Source organism: Solanum dulcamara, chromosome 5 (assembly GCF_947179165.1).
Source record: "Solanum dulcamara chromosome 5, daSolDulc1.2, whole genome shotgun sequence".
In the NCBI taxonomy this organism is placed as follows: domain Eukaryota; kingdom Viridiplantae; phylum Streptophyta; class Magnoliopsida; order Solanales; family Solanaceae; genus Solanum; species Solanum dulcamara.
In genome coordinates, this window is record NC_077241.1 from 7,357,987 (window position 1) to 7,376,877 (window position 18,891).

At 30.7% G+C, this 18,891-nt stretch overlaps 1 protein-coding gene across 1 annotated transcript; it reads left to right on the top strand.

Moving 5' to 3' along the window:
* Positions 1 to 9,964: 9,964 nt before the first annotated feature.
* LOC129888964 (uncharacterized) lies at positions 9,965 to 18,244 on the top strand. The gene is made up of 11 exons (XM_055964040.1): positions 9,965 to 10,123; positions 11,593 to 11,725; positions 11,909 to 12,030; positions 12,660 to 12,865; positions 13,817 to 14,098; positions 14,483 to 14,541; positions 15,369 to 15,405; positions 16,145 to 16,216; positions 16,424 to 16,574; positions 17,189 to 17,320; positions 17,469 to 18,244. Exons 2-11 carry the CDS (start codon positions 11,623 to 11,625, stop codon positions 17,880 to 17,882), a joined length of 1,578 nt encoding a protein of 525 aa, XP_055820015.1. The 5' UTR covers positions 9,965 to 10,123; positions 11,593 to 11,622; the 3' UTR covers positions 17,883 to 18,244.
* Positions 18,245 to 18,891: the final 647 nt, after the last annotated feature.

Genomic DNA, 18,891 nt, shown 5'->3' on the forward strand with positions numbered 1-18,891 from the left:
TTAGGTATTAGTAATGTAAGGAAATTTAATGCATGCATTAACATGATTAAAGACCCAATTATCCCTCAAAATCCTTTTTACATCTTTTACACCATAATTATTGAGGATATTTTTATAAATAAATATTTTTATGTAATGCATGCTATTTTAAATACACTAAACCAAACAATGCATAAAAAATATTTTATCTATAATTAATGCAAGCATAACTAATACAACCATTACTAATACACTCTATTTAGCATTATTTTTATACACTCTATCAAACGACCCCTTAATTAAAGATTATGAATTTAAAATCTTGAGTATGAAAAATCTATGTTAGGAGCATCTCCTTCAGAAATAGGCATATAATGTTGCAGATCAAAATTAGTTAGATTTCAATATGAATATAAAACATCAAGTGAAAATTAAAATTAAAAAAACAACGTAATATTAACATTTAACAACAATGTCAATATTTTACCACATAGATTTTGAGCATTATAATTATTAACTTGACAATTATATTTTAAAGTAATTGAATATCTCAAAAGTTCTTTTTGGCTTGTTGTTTATATAAAAAAATACCAAGTCGAGATAGAAAATATAATTCCTCTATATGTTTTTATTTGTTGTTTATATAAAAAATACCAAGCTTTCTGCAGTGACCCCTACTCCACGCACTCATAGTGATTCTGATTAATTTTTTTCTCTTTCACAATGTAAAACTCTCTTTGTTTCTTCTCGAAGGATAGTCTTAACTATCCTCCTTAAATTCATGTTATTTTTCTTCGTTGTTTGCTTTGTGTGTGATTATGTGTTTGTTAACCCGTGATTTTTTTACACAAATTAATATTAAAGTTCAGGTTCAACGTAATGAGTATGACGAAAATAGATAATGACGTGAAGTTTGGTTTACTTCTCCTTGCGAGCTTAGAGATGCACACATACAAAAAGAATTTAGTTACGATCTTCAATTATCATAAATGCTTAAACGATGTTGGATAAAACATAGTGAATCTTAAAAATCGACTCATGTATCGTAGTGATGAATCACGTGTAACTTAGTTCGAAAGAAAGATTGTTGGATGTGTGAACAAGATCCCACATTGGCAGCTGAAAATATTGAGAAAGATACATATAATATGTATTATATCTTAATGATGGGAGGCATTATGAAAAAAAATCATGCAAGTTGGCCCAAAACAGACGATATTATATCATGTTAAAGTATCTTTCGATTGATTCATCACAACAACTGGTATCAGAGACCAAGTTTGATAGGATGAGTATGACAAAGACATATGAAAACATGGGGCTCGATTTACTTTTCCATATGAGTTTAGAGACACACATACAAAAGAAGAATCTAATTGTGGGCTTTAATTGCCATAAATTACTCAAACAATATGAGTGACACACAATGAATCTAAAAAATTGATCCGTGGATCAAAGAGATGGTCATGTGAAACTTAAATCAATGAAATAATTATCGGATGTGCAAAAAAAAGTGTCATATTAATAATTAAAAAAATTGAAAAGCTATATATAAGACGTAGGATTTCTTAATGGTACGATGTCTTTTTGAAGAGAATCATACAAACTTCCCCAAAACAGAAAATACCACAATATGTAAAAAATTACTACATATTTTGATACATTTAGAATACAGAAATGATTAAAGAATAGGTGGGATCACAATAAGAAACCCACACAAATGGGTCGTTGTATTTCTCTGACTTTTGACTTTTATTTGACGAAAATAGTTCTCAAAAGGTGCCTCTAGACCTTTCTCTTGTTCCTTTTTTATTTAACTAGTTTAACTTATAATTAGCACATGTATTTTACATCAATCAATATAATTATATATATAAAAAATAAAATTATGAAAATAGTAATAATTAAAGTTAAATAGGTATTATAATTATCTAAATGATAAGAAGTTAAGATTAAAAAGTTATTTAATAAAATGTGAATTTTTTCTTTAATATTTTTAATCCTTTTATTTATTATTTATTTATTATTTATTTATTATAATTTAAGTAAGATTTATATAAGGTAAGCATATTAATTTTAAAGTCTTAAATATCAAGATTTTTCATATAATTCAAATAAAGAAAAAATAATTTAATTTAATTTTAAAATATTAAATACCAGAAGTTATTACCTATTACAAATAAATAAAAATTTAATAGCTATAACTTTGATTCAGAATAGCTAGTTTAGTGCCAGTGCATTGCTATGTTAGCTTAGAAGCTATAAATTACAAACTTATTGAAATAAGGATAAGATAAATTTCAAAATTTGAATTCAAAGTTATTGTTAGTGTTAACACATTAAAACAATGAATAAAGCGAAGGAGAAAAAATGATAATAATCATGAGCACGAGAATATACTAATACAAGCTAATAAAATATATTAGGTCTGTTATGATGGAAGAACGCAAATTCGAAAGCAAAGAAAATAAATAATACCAAATTTAACGTGGGAAAACCTTTCAAATCGAAGGTATCAACCACGAATTTTTTGAGATTCGAATTGCTTTACTATAACAATAAGAGGGTTAAAATATTCTCCTAAATGGCTACACAATAATTGTCAAGCAAGTAGAAGCAATAGCTACACCAACAAAAGTAATAGAAAGACAAACCACTCAAAACAGAGCTACTGTCTGGGACCTAAAATAGAATGTTGCTGACCTTCAAATTCAATCTCCACCGTTCAAATCAAACAATAAGATGTTAGGAACACTCGGTAAAAATTTCAGCCTGATCCAAAAGTTAATGAATCAGAAACCGTAATTTAAAGGTTGTTGGACGGAGAGGTAAAACTGCTGCGAAAAACACCCTTTTCTTCTTCTCTTTTGTTGAAAGCTCTCTCAAAAACCTCTTTTATGTGCTCTCAAACCATCCTATTTATAGAGTGGTACTTTTTCCTAAAGCCTAAACCAACTCCAAATAGGATTATAATTCCAATCATTTTACAAATAAGATTGGAAACTAAATTAGGAGAATTATTCCAATCCTTTTAGGCCTAACCCATCGGTGGCCCCTCAAAGTTGGCACCAACTTTCACTTAGACACATCAACTAAGCTTTGTTCATTTTAGACACCTCAAGTAAGGTTCTGATGTGTCATTTTGACATTTTTTTTACAATCACCCAAATATCTAAAGTGTGTGTAATACACTTGACGCTGATGTGTCAAAATGACCAATTAAATGAAGAAACGTGACAGATATATCAAAAATAATTTTAAAATAATGACTTTTGATTAGAAAAAAAGTGGTCATTAACTTCATTTAATTGGTCACTTTGACACATCAGCGGCAAGTGTATTACACACACTTTAGATATTTGGGTGATTGTAAAAAAAAGTGTCAAAATGACACATCGAAACCTTACTTGAGGTGTCTAAAATGAACAAATCTTAGTTGAAATGTCTAAATGAAAGTTGGTGCCAACTTTGAGGGGCCATCGATGGGTTCCGCCATTCTTTTACAAATAGAATTAGGCCATGGGGCTTTGTCTGGAACATGGGTCATAGCCAACAAACTCCCCCTCCAACCAAGGGGCCAAATGGACTTAAAGTAGATGAACTCTTGACAGGATTCATGTCTGCCGTAGTTCTACAAAACTCTTATTTTTCTGCGATCACCACTTTTGTAAGCATATCTGAAGGATTGTCATTAGTGTATATCTTATCAACCTCAAATAATTTCTCTTCCACGGCCATTCTAATTTAGATACTTTCTACTAATATGCTTGGACTTAGAATGAAAAGTGGAGTGTTTGGTGAGATAAATAGCACTCTGATTATCACAGAATAAGACAAACCTTGACTGCTCAAAGTCAAGATCTTTCATAAATTCTTTCATCCAAAGTAATTCTTTGGCACCTTCAGTGATAGCAATATATTCGGCTTCTGTGATGGATAGAGCTTGCACTTCTGTAGTCTAGAATGTCAGAAAATAGCTCCCCCTGCAAAAGTGATCAAATAATCGAAAGTGGATTTTGAATTGTCAAAATTGCCTCCCAAATCAGATTCTGTGTAGCATACAAGTTTAGGCTTGCCACTACCAAAGCACAACTCCATATCTGAAGTGCCCTTCAAATACCTTAGTATCTATTTCACTGCATTCCATTGTTCCTTTTCAGGATTAGAAAGAAATATGCTAACAGTACCAATAACATGTGCAATATCTGGTCTAGTGCAAACCATAGCATACATCAAACTACCAACTGTAGAAGAGTATAGAATACATGATATCTCCTTCTTCTCTTCATTAGTAGATGGACTCTAGATCGTACTCAACTTAAAGTGTTTAGCAATAAGAGTACTAACCACTTTTGCTTCTTTCATATTGAGTCTCTTGAGTACCTTCTCAATGTACAGCTTTTGGGATAATGATAACTCTTTCTTCTTTCTGTCTCAATGAATTTGTATGCCTAAACTTTTCTTTGTTGGCCCAAGTCCTTTGTTGCAAATGATTTGCTCAACTCCTTCTTAAGGACTACAATTCTAGATTTATTTCTGTCAACAATCAGCATATCATCCATATAAAGTAGTAAGATAATAAAATCATCATCAGAGAACTTCTAAAAGAATACACAATGATCTAAAGAAGTTTTATTGTATCCTTGACTTTTGATGAAAGATTCAAACTTTAAGTACCACTGCCTTGGAGCTTGTTTCAAGCCATACAAGCTCTTTCTCAATTTGCAGACATAGTTTCTCTTTTTTTAACCACGAAACCTTTAGGTTGCTCCATGTAAACTTCTTCTTCTAAATCACCATGAAGAAAAGAAGTCTTGACATCCATCTGCTCAACCTCTAAATCTAAACTTGCGGCTAAGCCTAGAACGATGTGAATAGAAGACATTTTCACAACAGGAGAGAAAATTTCATCAAAGTCAACCCCCTTTCTCTGACCAAAACCTTTGACAACTAACCTCGCTTTATATCTAGGTGCAGATGTATGTTGCTCTTGCTTTAATCTAAAGATTCATTTATTTGTCGAAACTTTATTACCTTTCGGTAACTCTACTAACTCATGCCATTCTCATGAAGTGACTTCATATCATCTTTCATAGATTCTATCTACTTATCTCTATGAGTATCTAGCATGACTTCATCATAATCTTCAGGTTCTCCTATATCAGTTAAAAGTGTACACTCATTAGGAGAATAATGTGTTGACTTTAGCTTCTCCCTGTAGATCTACTATAAGAGATTTCTGAAGCATATGAAGTAGTCATTTGAACATGAGTTGGTGGATGATCAACCATAACATCATTACTAGGAGCATCTTCAAGTTATACACTCTGATGATCATTCTTATCTTGATCCCCATCGACATTAGTATCTTAGATTCCTTTATGTGCAAAAGATGTGTCAGTACTAGGAACCGGATCAACATCAACCAAGCTCTCATCAATATGAGAATCTGTTTTCTTAGTCTTGTTAATATCTTCAATTGTTTGGTATTCAAAGAACACAGCATCACGACTTCTGATAAGCTTCTTATCAATTGGATCATAAAAGAAATATCCAAACTCATCTTGACCATAACCAATGAAGATGAACTACTTAGTTTTTAACATCCAGTTTTGATCTCTCATCTTTTGAAACATGCACACAAGTTTTACACCCAAAGACTTTCAAGTGATCATAGGAGACATTCTTTGCAAACCAAACTCTGTTTAGAACATCACTATCCAAAGCAATAGTAGGAGACAAATTGATAACATCAGCAACAGTATTAAGTGCTTCCGTCCAAAAAAAAATTGAAAGTTTAGCCTCTGAAAGCACGCATCTAACTTTCTCAACAAGAATTCTGTTTATCATTTCTGCCAAGTCATTCAATTAAGACGTCTTGGGAGGAGTCTTCTGATGACGAATTCCTTACGTTTTGCAGTAGTTATCAAAAGGACCAATAAACTCACCATCATTGTCAGTGCGAATATATTTTAATTCCTTTCCAGTTTGTCTCTCAGATAAGGATTGAAACTTCTTAAACACATCAAGTACTTGATCTTTGGATTTTAAAGGATATATCCACACCTTGCGAGAATGATCATCAATGAAAGTTGCAAAGTAAAGTGCACCACCTTTTGACTTCACTTTAAAAGGACCGCACAAGTCAGAGTGTACTAGCTCTAATAGTTCAGATTTTCTTGAAGAAGGATGACTGTGAAAAGAAACTCTTTTTTGTTTTTCAGCTAAGCAATGAACACATCTTTTCACCTTTGCTTGTTTCACACCAGCAAGCAAATTCTTCTTAGCCAAACATAATATCCCCATCTCACTCATATGATTGAGTTTCTTGTGCCACAATTCTGACAAAGTCTCACTTTCCACCAAATTTATAGAGTCACCAAGAATTGATCCTTGTGTCACGTATAAATTTGAATTTTTTCTTCCTCAAGGTACAATCAATGAGCCCTTGGTGAGATTCCATTGGCCATTGAACAAGTCATTATGATAGTCATCATCATCTAGTTGTCCTACAGAAATCAAATTCAAAGGAATGTCTAAAGCATGCTTGACATTTTGAAGGACTAACGTTGTACCAAGATTGGTCTTCAAACTCACTGTGGCAACACCAAACACCTTAACCTCGCCAGCATTACCCATTTTTAACACGCCGGAGTTAACAGGAGTATAAGATGAAAAGAAGTCTTTCCTCAGTGTGACATGCGATGTAGCTCCAGAATCTACTATCCAACTTGTATCTTGAGATACAAAATTGATGACCTTTTTATCATAAGCAAAGAGAAGGTGATCTCGGACAACAGCAACAACATTGTCTCCATTATTTTCTTCTTTCCTTCCTTCTCTATGGTCTTGCTTCAACTTATTTCAAATCTTTTTAATATGTCCTTTCTTTCCACAATGATGACATGAAATATTTTGATATTTGGACTTGCTTCTACTTTTATCTGTACTTCTCGAACCTTTTGTTTTACCTCTCCCTCGATCTTCTATAAAGAGAACGTCTGAATGTAAGGATGTGCCTTGAGATCTTCTTCTGAATTTTTCATTCAACACACCACTTTTGCATATTCCATAGTAACTTTACCATCGGAGCAGAATTTATTAAAGAAACTCAAAGAGTTTCCCAAGAATCTAGTAGAGTATTAAGAATCCAAAGTCCTTATATTTCATCATCAAAATTGACACTCATTGCTTACAGATTATCAAGAACACCTGTAATGATGCATCTTTTTTACGAACAATAAATCTTTCATCTTGCTCTTCCATATGTTGTAGTTACTCCCATTTAAATACATCATCTTGCTCATATTCTCCTTCATCAAAAAATTCTTGATAGACAATCAAGGCTCTGATAACCCGAAAATAGAGAAAATAAATAACACCAAATTTAACATGGAAAAACCCTTCAAATCGAATGTAACAACCACGGGATCTTCGAGATCTGAATTGCTCCACTATAACAATAAAAAAGTTAAAATATTCTTCTAAATGGCTACACAATAATTTTCAAGTAAGGAGAAGCAATAGCTACACCAACAAAAGTAATAGAAAAACAAATCATCCAAAATAGAGCTACTGTTCGGGACCTAACATGGGATGTTGATGACTTTGAAATTCGATCTTCACCGTTCAAATCAAATAATAAGATGTTAAAAACATTGAGTAAATATTTCAGCCCGATCCAACGGTTAATGAATCCATAAACGCAATTTTAAGGTTGCTAGCTGGAGAGGCAAAATTATTGTAGAAAACATTTTTCTCTCTTCTCTCTTGTTGAAAGCTCTCTCAAAAACCTCTCTTATGTGCCTAATGTCTCTCAAAGACACTATCAATGAGCAATTGCATAATTCTCTCAAATCATCCTATTTATAGTGTGGTATTTTTTCCTAAAGTCAAAACTAACTTCAAATAAAATTATAATTCCAATCATTTTTCAAATAGGATTGAGAACCGAATTAAGAGAATATTTCAATCATTTTACAAATAGGATTAGGCCATGGACCTTTGATTGGAATATGGGCGATATCCCAACAAGGTCATTAATAAATTTTTTATTTGTATCAATGACATAAAGGATCTCAATATTTGGCAATATCTATTTGAGTTATTAGCTATCAAAAATAAATTGTGGGCTATTTTTATGTCAAATCTTAGTCCACATTATATTGTTATCACAAAATTTCTAAAATAAAATGTATTTGAGTTATTATATACCAAAATTAGAATGTGGGCTCTTTTATGCCAAATCTTAGGTTACGTTAGGATGACAAAATTCCTAATTTTTCCTACCGTGATTTTATTTTGTTTTATTTTTTGTGTGAACATCTTCTTTAAAATATATATTCTTCTTACTATATATTTTAGGACTTCTTAAATTAATTCTTTTTGATCTAATATCTTTTACCATATATTTTAAATTTTCTTAATTTTAAATATTATAAAAATAATTAAATAATAATTTGAAGAAAATAGTAAATAATAATTTTATCTATTATAAATTCTTTTAATGAAAGATAAACAATTTAAAAAATATTTCTAAAGACAATCGTGCTTTAAATAATATAGATAGATAATCTATTTATATTTCTTAGTTGTTATTTTAGGAAAATATTGTCTAACTTGCTGAAGTACTTGAGTTCGTAAACCTTTTTGACACATCACAATACCAGCTTCCACACGTTTTTTCCTACCCAAGAAAAACACAAAAATAACAAAAAATAAAATAAAAATTTCATACCAAATAAATAAGAGTTTAAGTTTTACCAATATGGATCGTAGTTTAATAGTGAGACTGCTTCACCCTTAATCAGAGATCTCGGATTCGAGCCCTGAATATGAAAAAAATCATGTTGGGAGCGTCACCCCCGAATGGGTCCTACAGTGCGCAATCTGAATTTAGTCGGGGCTCCATAGGCTCCGGACATTTGATGAAAAACCAAAAAAAAATTAAGTTTTATTCACTAATGATATACAAGTAAATTTTTAATGTAATACACATAAAACTTTTAAAATAATCATTAATTAAATATTTACTAAAATAATAACCAATACATAGAGCACATATCCAAAAGGTCATTGCCTTTCTTGACCATGAAAAGACTTTATTTCTTTTGACTAATTGAACTTTGAATGAATTGAACTTTAGGTATAATTAAATACATTTCGCACTATACTCCCCACCCCCTACCATTTACCAACCCCTCCTTTATATGGTGCTCCATTTAATATTATTATTTTTAAAAAAAAACTTTCAAAAACTCTATTTTTATTTTATCATATATAATTTTAAGAAAGAAAGAAAAAATTGTTTGACAATAATACAAAACATATAAAATATAGTTTCACAAGCGAATTTGAGAAGTATATAATATATACAGACTTTACACCTATTTTCGTAGGATATAAGAAAAAACGACTTCACAAAATAAGCTAAATATATGATAACATAGACAAAAATCGCCATAACTTGTTTTTTCATATTTAAAAGAGATTGTTATGATTATAAAATAAAAATCTTATAATTAAATAGTTTTCATATATACATATAGAAAGGTGTTGATTTTTTCTAGAAAGATTAAAAAGAAAATATTATCATAAAATTGAAATAGAAAGATAATAACTAATTAAGGACTAGAAGGAACTAATTAAGAATTAGTTCGATCTTGTGAATAAATTAGGTATAAAAAATAAATAGGGGTGTTTTACCTATGTTTATTTGTTTTATTTTAAAACAAGTAGTCTATGATTATTGCTAACCATTTTTGACTAAAATTTCCGTAAATTTTCTTCAACCTATTTTTGGAGCTTCAAAAGGGTGAAATAACTTTGAAAATTCTCAATGTGGTTGTTATTTTAAAGTACACAAAAGTGGATGGCTGCTGTTATTTTAATAAATAAATAAATAAATAAAAGCAAAAGACATATTTGATCTCTTTTCTTAGTGTGAAATTGAACTTTCCCTTTTCTCTACAAAAACTATCTAGAAAAATCTTTCTATAATATACTTGGACCAAAAGATATATGTGTGTGTGTGTCATATATCTTCTCAACTTTAAAAATAAAAATTAAAAAAAACAAGAAGGCTCTCTCTTAGAGTTGTGCAAGCTGAAGAAGAGACCAAACACAAGTTTTTGTTTATTCTCAGGTAATCACAATTAATTAAATTCTTCCATTGTGTGTGTTTATCCTTTCTTTACTTGGCCTCCTCTTATTTATGGTATTCCATTTAACCATTTTCAAAGATATAGGAATTATCCACGGACAAAATTAGTAAAAATTTTCACTAATTCAATTTAGCGATTGGATAGCAAAAAATTGTTAACTACGAAGCTACTTAATGATAAAATTTGTAGCTAATTTTAGTTTGTTTTTTTGTTTTTAGTGTGGTTGGACATCAAGATTACTTTAGAATTAGAGAAATCTGTGTCAATTTTAATATAAACATGTGGCTTCATGAAGATATAATAAACTTATTATAAACATACTGAAATCAAAAAGAAAAGAAGAGAAGGATCGTTTTTTCCGAGAGAGGCCGCCTTCTTCCCGGCCAACAGTCTTTTAGTTTTAGTCGATTGCTCTATAATGGACTTTTTTTTTTTTTGGCTGTGCTCACTTGTCTAGGCTTTGCTCCAATAAATAATAATTGAAAAACCATGTTTTCCTTTTTACTCCTCTTGATATCCTTCTCCTTTATATGAATAGGTTTTCTTCCATCTTTCTTGCAAGTAAAGGTTACTGTCTTGAACTAAGTAGTTGGGTTAGATCATAAATTTTAGCACCTTAATAAAAGAGACATCTAATGATAATAGATTTTTCTTTTTGTAATATTTATTATTGCAAAAATATTTAGCAATAATTAAATTAATGTCATTACATCATAATCGCTTATAAAGACTTTAAAAATATTTATATAAAATACTGATTATAATGCTCATATTTATTGTTGTCTCTAAAGATAACATAGCATCAATAATATTATTCCTGCTAAACAATTATCATAGTTTAAACATTAAATGTCAACTCAACTCCTTTTCTTTATCTGGATTTGAAACTGACAATATAAGCAACACTCATATACACATGCTTCATTTAGAGAGCACGTGATTCTTGTATCTGTATAGTTAATCCTAACTTATTTAGAACGGAGGCAAACAATTATATTAACGTCATAGTCTAACCTTTTATTTGGGTTGGACAGATGAATAATTTGGGTGAATTTCATGAAGGTGGGGTTAGGTATATGTCCTATATGAGTAACTAGCTAGGTAGAAGAAATAAATGGATGAATTTAATGCTCATGCAATTCATTCTCCTTTTTTACTATTTTTTTAAAAAATAATATTAAATTAAAATTAAATAAATAAATTGTAACGAAGATCGTAACTCAAGTGGCACACAAAAAAAAAACTCTTCTTTTTTCTTTTCTTTTTATAACTTTTTTCTTTGTATGTGTATGTGTGCGTGCTTTAAAAGAATTGTTTAAATACTATTTATAGTTTAGAACATTCACTTTTGAAAAAACTAAGTCAAAATTTGTCATTGTCACAGTTAATTACAAGTTATATATGAATTATGACTAGCTTAATTAACAAGTTATTGATGACTATTTTGCAGTTGACAGGGTTGAATATATATTTATTATTTATGGAGTGGATAAAAAGGAGAAAAGTGACAATATCTTTACTACTTGTTGCTATTCTCATTGCTTTGAACATCACTAGTCTTGATGGAGGACTAATTGGACCAGGTGAAAAATTAGAATTAAAAATTTATTCATGTTCGATATTTATTATATCAATAAATATACTTGTCATTTTTTGTCTTTCATTTATATTCAGACTCAAATAGTAATTTTGAACCTTTCATTTTAATTCATTTTAGTTCAATTAACTTTCGAATTTAATTAATTAATAACTTCTTCATTTTACAGAAAGAAAATTAGTTGAAATAGAAAAAAAGTCAGGATCGGATGACACTGTGAGAATTGATCCTTTGAAGAATTTCAAGAACTACAGAGGAGGATTTGACATAACGGAAAAACATTATTGGAGTGTAAGTTACTATTAAAATATCACTATTTTTTCACTACATTTATCATTGAAAAATGTTCGATCACTATCCTCATCGATATTTTGATTGAATCACTGAGAAAAGAAAAATAGAAGGCATAGTACATAAATATGTCCTTTAAGTTGGCTTCATTTCACATTGATACCCTCCAACTTTGAATGTGCACAGGTGGACACTTAAATTTGTATAAAATCGAACAAGTAGATACATGTGTCCTACGTGACACAATACACGTAGGATGCAATGTAGGACACAAAATTGCTATGTAGGATGAATGTGTCTATTTGGTCAAGTTTTGAATAGTTAAAGTGTCTACTTGTGCACTAGTAAAATTAGAGGTCATAGTTGTCAGCTGAAGCCAAGTTAAGGGTCATATTTATGTATTATGCCAAAATATAAATATTTTTATAGGGAAAATTTAGGAAGTAACTTCCCACTATTTCAGTGGAAATCTATTTTTCACTATGCATTTTCTCAGTGAACTGATTCGGTAAAAACTAATCATATTCTATAGCACAATTTTTTTACTAATTAATTCGCGATGGAGATAACCTTTATTTCTACCGGTAAAACAACTAATTTGAAGAACTAAATTTTAACATTTGGTGCAGTCCACTATTTTTACAGGTATTTATGGCTATGCCATAGCTGTGATATGGCTCTTATGTGGCTTAGGATATGGATTATTTCTTGTTGCTTCAGTTTTTTGCTGCAAAAGAAACAACAGAAAGCTCAAAAAGAGATCAACTTGTTATAATAAACATGATTGCTATATCTGGATTATTCTCTCAGCCATTTTCTTGACAATTTTAGCAATGTAAGTTACTTCACAAAACTTATTTGCATCTAAAGTTAAAATTCCATCCTTCAAATCAGAAGCGGATCTGGGACGAATTCTATAGGTTCAATTAAATCAATTTCTAACTTAAGTTATTCGAACTCTTTAAAATTATTGTTACACCTGTATCAACACGACATGAGTGTGAGTATGGATGTAGAATCTACATTGAATTTGGTCAACTTATAACCTAGGGTGCTTTGACTACATCTATGATCGAAAAGTATTAATTAATATTGGGTATATAGTTGTATAAAGTATGAGAATGGCTTTCTCAAATTTTAGGTATAGAAAAATCCTTGGTAGATTCGTATGCATAGATGCATGTATCTGAATAGCTATCTTTATCGTTGTTTTTTTCTGAGTATGTAGTTAAGGCATAATTACACCAAATACATGTATTTATGCACATATACACTGGATACATCACAAATTGATACCATATAGAGATATTTATGCACAAATACAGAATACATTGGATGCATCTCAGAATCAATCTATAACTCTGCACAGATACACAAGATATCTATTGGATACATGAATTGATACTGGATACACTAGAATTTGATACTGGCTACACTGGATGAAATTGATATACATTGGATACATCAGTGCATATTTGATACTTGATACACGGATACATGAAAATGTGAAACACAGATATATTCTGAAACACAAATATAAAGAAGTAGGGGGAGAGAGAGGGGAGATACATTCGCTAGATACAACATATTTAGAGGCAAATACAATGTATGTAGAAGCAAATATATATAGTGATCGAACAAGATACATAATTATATCTAGACTCATGAAGTTCGAACAACATATATAATTGCTAACTAGCTCAAACTCTACATACATTCTGAACACACTAACTCTAATTTCTAGATTTGCGTCTGATCAAACACTTTCCACATTTTTTTTTTGTAGAACTGCAACAGGGTTGATTCTAGGAGGGAATGCAAAGTTTCATTCAAGAACAGATAAAGTAGTAGATATAATAATTGATACAGCAGATGGAGCATCAGAGACAATTTACACTACAACTAATGCCATGAGAGAGATGAAGAGTGGATTAGAAGGGACTGATATAGGTCAAGAAGCTTCTAATTTCTTGATTCCAACTTCTAGTAGACTTGATAGACAAGCTGATGACATAAGTAGGGAAGCCAGAAAAAATAGAAGATTAATTGAGAAACTCCTCAACATAGTGTAAGTCTCTCTCTCCCTCTCCGCGCTTCGGAGATACGTGATTTTTGATCCTTTTTATTTTTCTCCATTTCATATTACTCGATTTCTGTTGATCTAACACAGCTTTTAAATTTTTCTGATTTTATTAATGATGCTTTGGAACACTGTAATAGACATGTGATTTTTGATCCTTTAACGTTCAAACATCTTTTTTAGGTGTAATGTTAACCTTTTAAAATTTTATTTTATTTTATAATCTAATATACTCAACTTATGTGATATATTTTTTTTTTTTATATCGATTTTCAAAAAAAGTGACAATATTTTTAAATTTAAAAATAATTAACTTTATACTTCTCATTTTAACTGGAAAACACTGATGTGAATATGTGTTTCTAATCACAGGTACATAGTGACTACAGTGATTATTTCTCTGAACTTGGTTGCTCTAATTGCCCTATCAGGTAAACATATCAATTTATGTGTTATTTTTTTATTTTCGTGAATGTTTGAGGATCGTAACTTTTTTCATATGCCTTATATTAATATTTCAAATTATCGATTACGGTGATTAATAGTAATTTTTATATAGTTTTCAAATATAAAAAGTTATTTTCAAAAAATATAATTAAAATTTCTTGTCCAATTTACGGTCAAAAAAGATTTTGGAAAAAAGTATCACTTAAATTGGGTCAAACAATTTGGGTGAGGAAGCATCACAACTAAAGTTTGATATGACAATAAATATGAAAATAAAATTGAACACGAGAATTTTACGTGAAAATCTCTCAAACAAATAGAGGGGAAAAACCACGGAGTAGAAGGATTTTACTATTTTAATATGAAAGTACATTGCTCTCAAATACAAGGAGAAAACAACAATTAACACTCACAACTCACTAAAGAAGACACTCAAGACTAAAATATTTATCTTGTTGTATAACTCTCTTTGTATTCTTACTCTTATTTTTTTGAATGATTTAAATGAGAAAAGAATGTCCTCTGTTTATTTATAAGAATCAAAAACGCGTTTCTGTCAAACGCGTTAATTTGTCAAAAGCAAAAAAAACGTGTTTTTCTGACAACCCTTTGTCAAAAATTGCATTTTATGTTTCTTCCTTTTCACTTTTTTTGCCCCTACTTTTGACTTTTGTTTCTTTACTTTTTGAAAGTTGCAATTTTCTTTCAACAATTCTTTTTCCTTTTCTTTGCAAAACGAAGCAATGTTTACAATTCTATCTATTAGAACTTTCTTTCTATGTCTAACGCTGTGTAATCTTTTTAATTGCAGCATTTGGAATACTCAAATTTAGAAGAACCTTTAAATTGTAAGTATATTATGTCACAATTAATCTGAGAATAACAAAATACTTTATATATTTATTTGATATGTCATAGTCCAATAAAATTGCAAATAATAAATGGGTCCTTTGCACTTTCTATCTCTATTTTGTGTTTAGTCCACCCATTTCATTTCAGACATGAAATTAGAATTTTATTTTATTTTATTTCGCCAATTTTGGCTAAGAACTCAGAAGTCAAGTTTCATTCAAATCAGTTAATAATTAATCGTTTTGACTGACAGTTTTTACATAAATGATAAGTAGAAAAGTGGTAGAAACTAGAATAAATAGTGCAGTAGCAATAAATGTAAGAATGTTTACTTCCATAATCTCATTGGTTTTTTTACTTCGCAATAACTCGGGATTTAATCTCATAGAGATGATAAATCTTTGGCCTACAAATTCAATGAATGAATATTACCTCTCGATGATCTTGAATTATATCAATATCATGAATAACAATATTTGAACTATCAAATCAATTCGGATCTTTAATTTTTACCTCTCAGAGCGAATAACTTTTTCGCGTGACATAAGTTTATGTTTTCGCATCATAATATTCCACAAGTTATGTTTCGCGTCCTTTAAGAAATGTCCCCACTAGGCATAAGTTTGATTACTAACCGCAAAAATTAAAGATCAGTCCATCTGAGGAGCAAAGCGTGCCAGTAATTCAATTAAATTGTTCAAGCTTCTAATGCATTCTTCTTTTGATTGAATGCAGGCTCATTGCATTATGCTGGATCTTTACAACTCTGTGTTGGTTTCTTTTTGGAATTTATTACTTCTTAGACAAGTATGAAAACTATCTATTCTCAAAATTTTATAATATATTTTGGATCTAAGTTGTTCGAACTCTTAAAAAATATAACCGCATTCATGTCAATTTCTAAAAAATACGTTACTTTTGAATTCGACACACACTTGATGATATTTTTGAAGAGTCCAAAGGACGTAGCTTTAGATTCTAATAATATAAAGTGACAATATATGGTTTTTGCAGCTTTGCTGGAGATACATGCACTGCACTAGAAAGTTTCCAATCAGATCCCTACAATAGCAGTTTGAGTTCAATTCTTCCCTGTGATGAATTGGTTTCAGCTGAATCAGTGCTTTATGATGTCAGTCAAGGGGTACATCAAATAATCAACGAGGTAAACTTGAAAGTAAATTCATATTATTTCATAATATATTTTATAGATTTTAATCAGATTTTTTTTAATCACAAAAACATGATAACCAAAATCAACACATTTTTAATGTTTAATTTATCTAAAAAGGCTAATGTACCTTGTAGAAATCACTACTAAAAACAAATTACTATTTTTCCATTAAAAAAAGTTCAATGGCTATTTTCATATATATTTAACTGAATCAGCAAGAAAAGAAAAAATAGTAATTTTTTCGTAGGAAAAAATTAGTAAGTTCACTTATATATTTCTCAATAAGCTGATTCGGCGGGAAATGAGTCGGAAAAATATGTTCTGTAGCATGAATTTCTCAGTGATTCGCGATGAAAAACCTTTATTTCTAGCAACGAATGACACCAAATAAAACATATGAAATTTGACGAACTTACTAAGTTCCATCGACTGTCATTCCCTTCCTCTACTACCCTAGGGATATATAGATAGACGTGGTGTTGTTACGATGAAATGATTTCCTATGAACACGTACCACGTATAATCTTAAATAGAAGAAAATGACTTTTTTAGATTTCTCTCGCGAGTTATTTTATGACTCAAGTTATAAGATTTGGAAACTGCAGGTGAATCAAAAGTTATCAACAGAATATGGAAATGTAGCACAAATTTGTAACCCTTTTTCCGGTCCACCACAATATAACTACGAGCCAGGGACCTGTTCCTCTTCTACGATTCGTGTTGGAGACCTCCCTCGGGTAAGTTCAAGTAATTTCACGTATGGTTATTACTTATTACTATTATATATAGTGAATAACGTTCAGTTACCTTAATGTGACGAACAATAATATTATTATAGTTCAAAAGACTTAATTTGAATCGTCTTTTTTTTTTCTTTTCATGAAGATATTCAAGATGTTAACATGTACTGATCCAAATTGCACGGGAGGAGTCATGATTTCCCCTAGAGATTTCAACACAGTATCAGCATACACAACCGCGGTCCAGAAAATCCTTGACGTGTACCCTGGAATGGAGAATTTGACACAATGTGACACGGTTTTCAAGGCATTCGACAATATCATTGACAAACATTGCAAACCATTGAAGAAAAGCGCGCATTTGGTATGGGGAGGACTTGTTTTCCTATCAGTAGTTATGGTTGTGCTAGTCCTTGTGTGGTCATTCGAAGCACACCACGAAGAGAATCATAAGAACTTAGATAGTTCTGTCAAGCCTCATTCAGTTGAAGCAGAAATGCTGGGATTAGGTACGCAGAAAGAAGTCAATAGTTGCTCAAATTCTGTTTCAGTCATGTAAATAATACTAGTTGATTAGGTAATAGGAAAGATAATACGCATTTTAGAACACGCAAGATTCAACACTCTCCTAGACAACAGAGTCATCATGATCATGAAGTTATAGAGCATCCAATACAAAGCGGCCTTTCATTCTTTTAGGGGATCAAAAGAATGCCCTTTTTTCCCTCCTAGTGGAGGAAAATGTAGTAGAGTTATATCTTTCTTTAGTTTCGTTTATTGTTTTTCCAAAAATAGATAGACTGTATAGAAAATAATTCTTGTTTCTTCAGAAAGTTAAAAGAAGCCAGCTATGGGGACAAACCCCTCAAGTGGCATGTATGAAATTCATAAAACAAGAAAAAGTATTTCATTTTTATTCAATCTTTATCTGCAGCTACTATTAATTAATCATGTGTTTTTACATAGTATATTTTAATATTTATCATGGTTAAAAGTCTAATTGCATCAACGATGAAAATAGTAAAGTGCTAGCTAGTGGAACACACGGACTAGACGTACGGAAGATGACAAACATACTTTTCATAAAATCTTGAATAAAAAGAGAAATAGGGACATCGTGTTGGGTGATTTGGAGAATTCTGAGAGCCGACAAGATTTTGGATACAATAGATGTATTAAGCAGAGGTAGAGCGATCGGACCAGATGAGATTCTGGTAAAATTTTGGAAGAGCACAAACATGGTATGTTTAGAATGGCTTGTTTAATGTCATTTTTAAGATGGCTAAAATGTTTGGCAAATGAAAGTGGAGTACAATGATGTGATTTCGTTGTACCAGAAAAAGGGTGATATCCACAACTCCAAGTTTCTATCCTCGTCTTGTCCACCACAGGTACCACTCTACTTTGTCCCACATATCCTTATTCATAATCTTATCTTTCACAGTATGCTTACACATTTATCTCAACATCCTCATTTTCGTAACTTGCATACATCTTCTAAACATGAAACTTCTTGACTGGCTAACACTTTGTCTCATACAACAAAATCAGTCTAACTACCACACTAC

Bases quoted from the DNA above. Each gene is read 5' to 3' on its own strand.
- LOC129888964 (XM_055964040.1), top strand. From the start codon at position 11,623: ATGGAGTGGATAAAAAGGAGAAAAGTGACAATATCTTTACTACTTGTT. The intron at 14,542-15,368 runs GTAAACATATCA...TTTTAATTGCAG, and splicing joins TGCTCTAATTGCCCTATCAG to CATTTGGAATACTCAAATTT. The intron at 15,406-16,144 runs GTAAGTATATTA...GATTGAATGCAG, and splicing joins TTTAGAAGAACCTTTAAATT to GCTCATTGCATTATGCTGGA.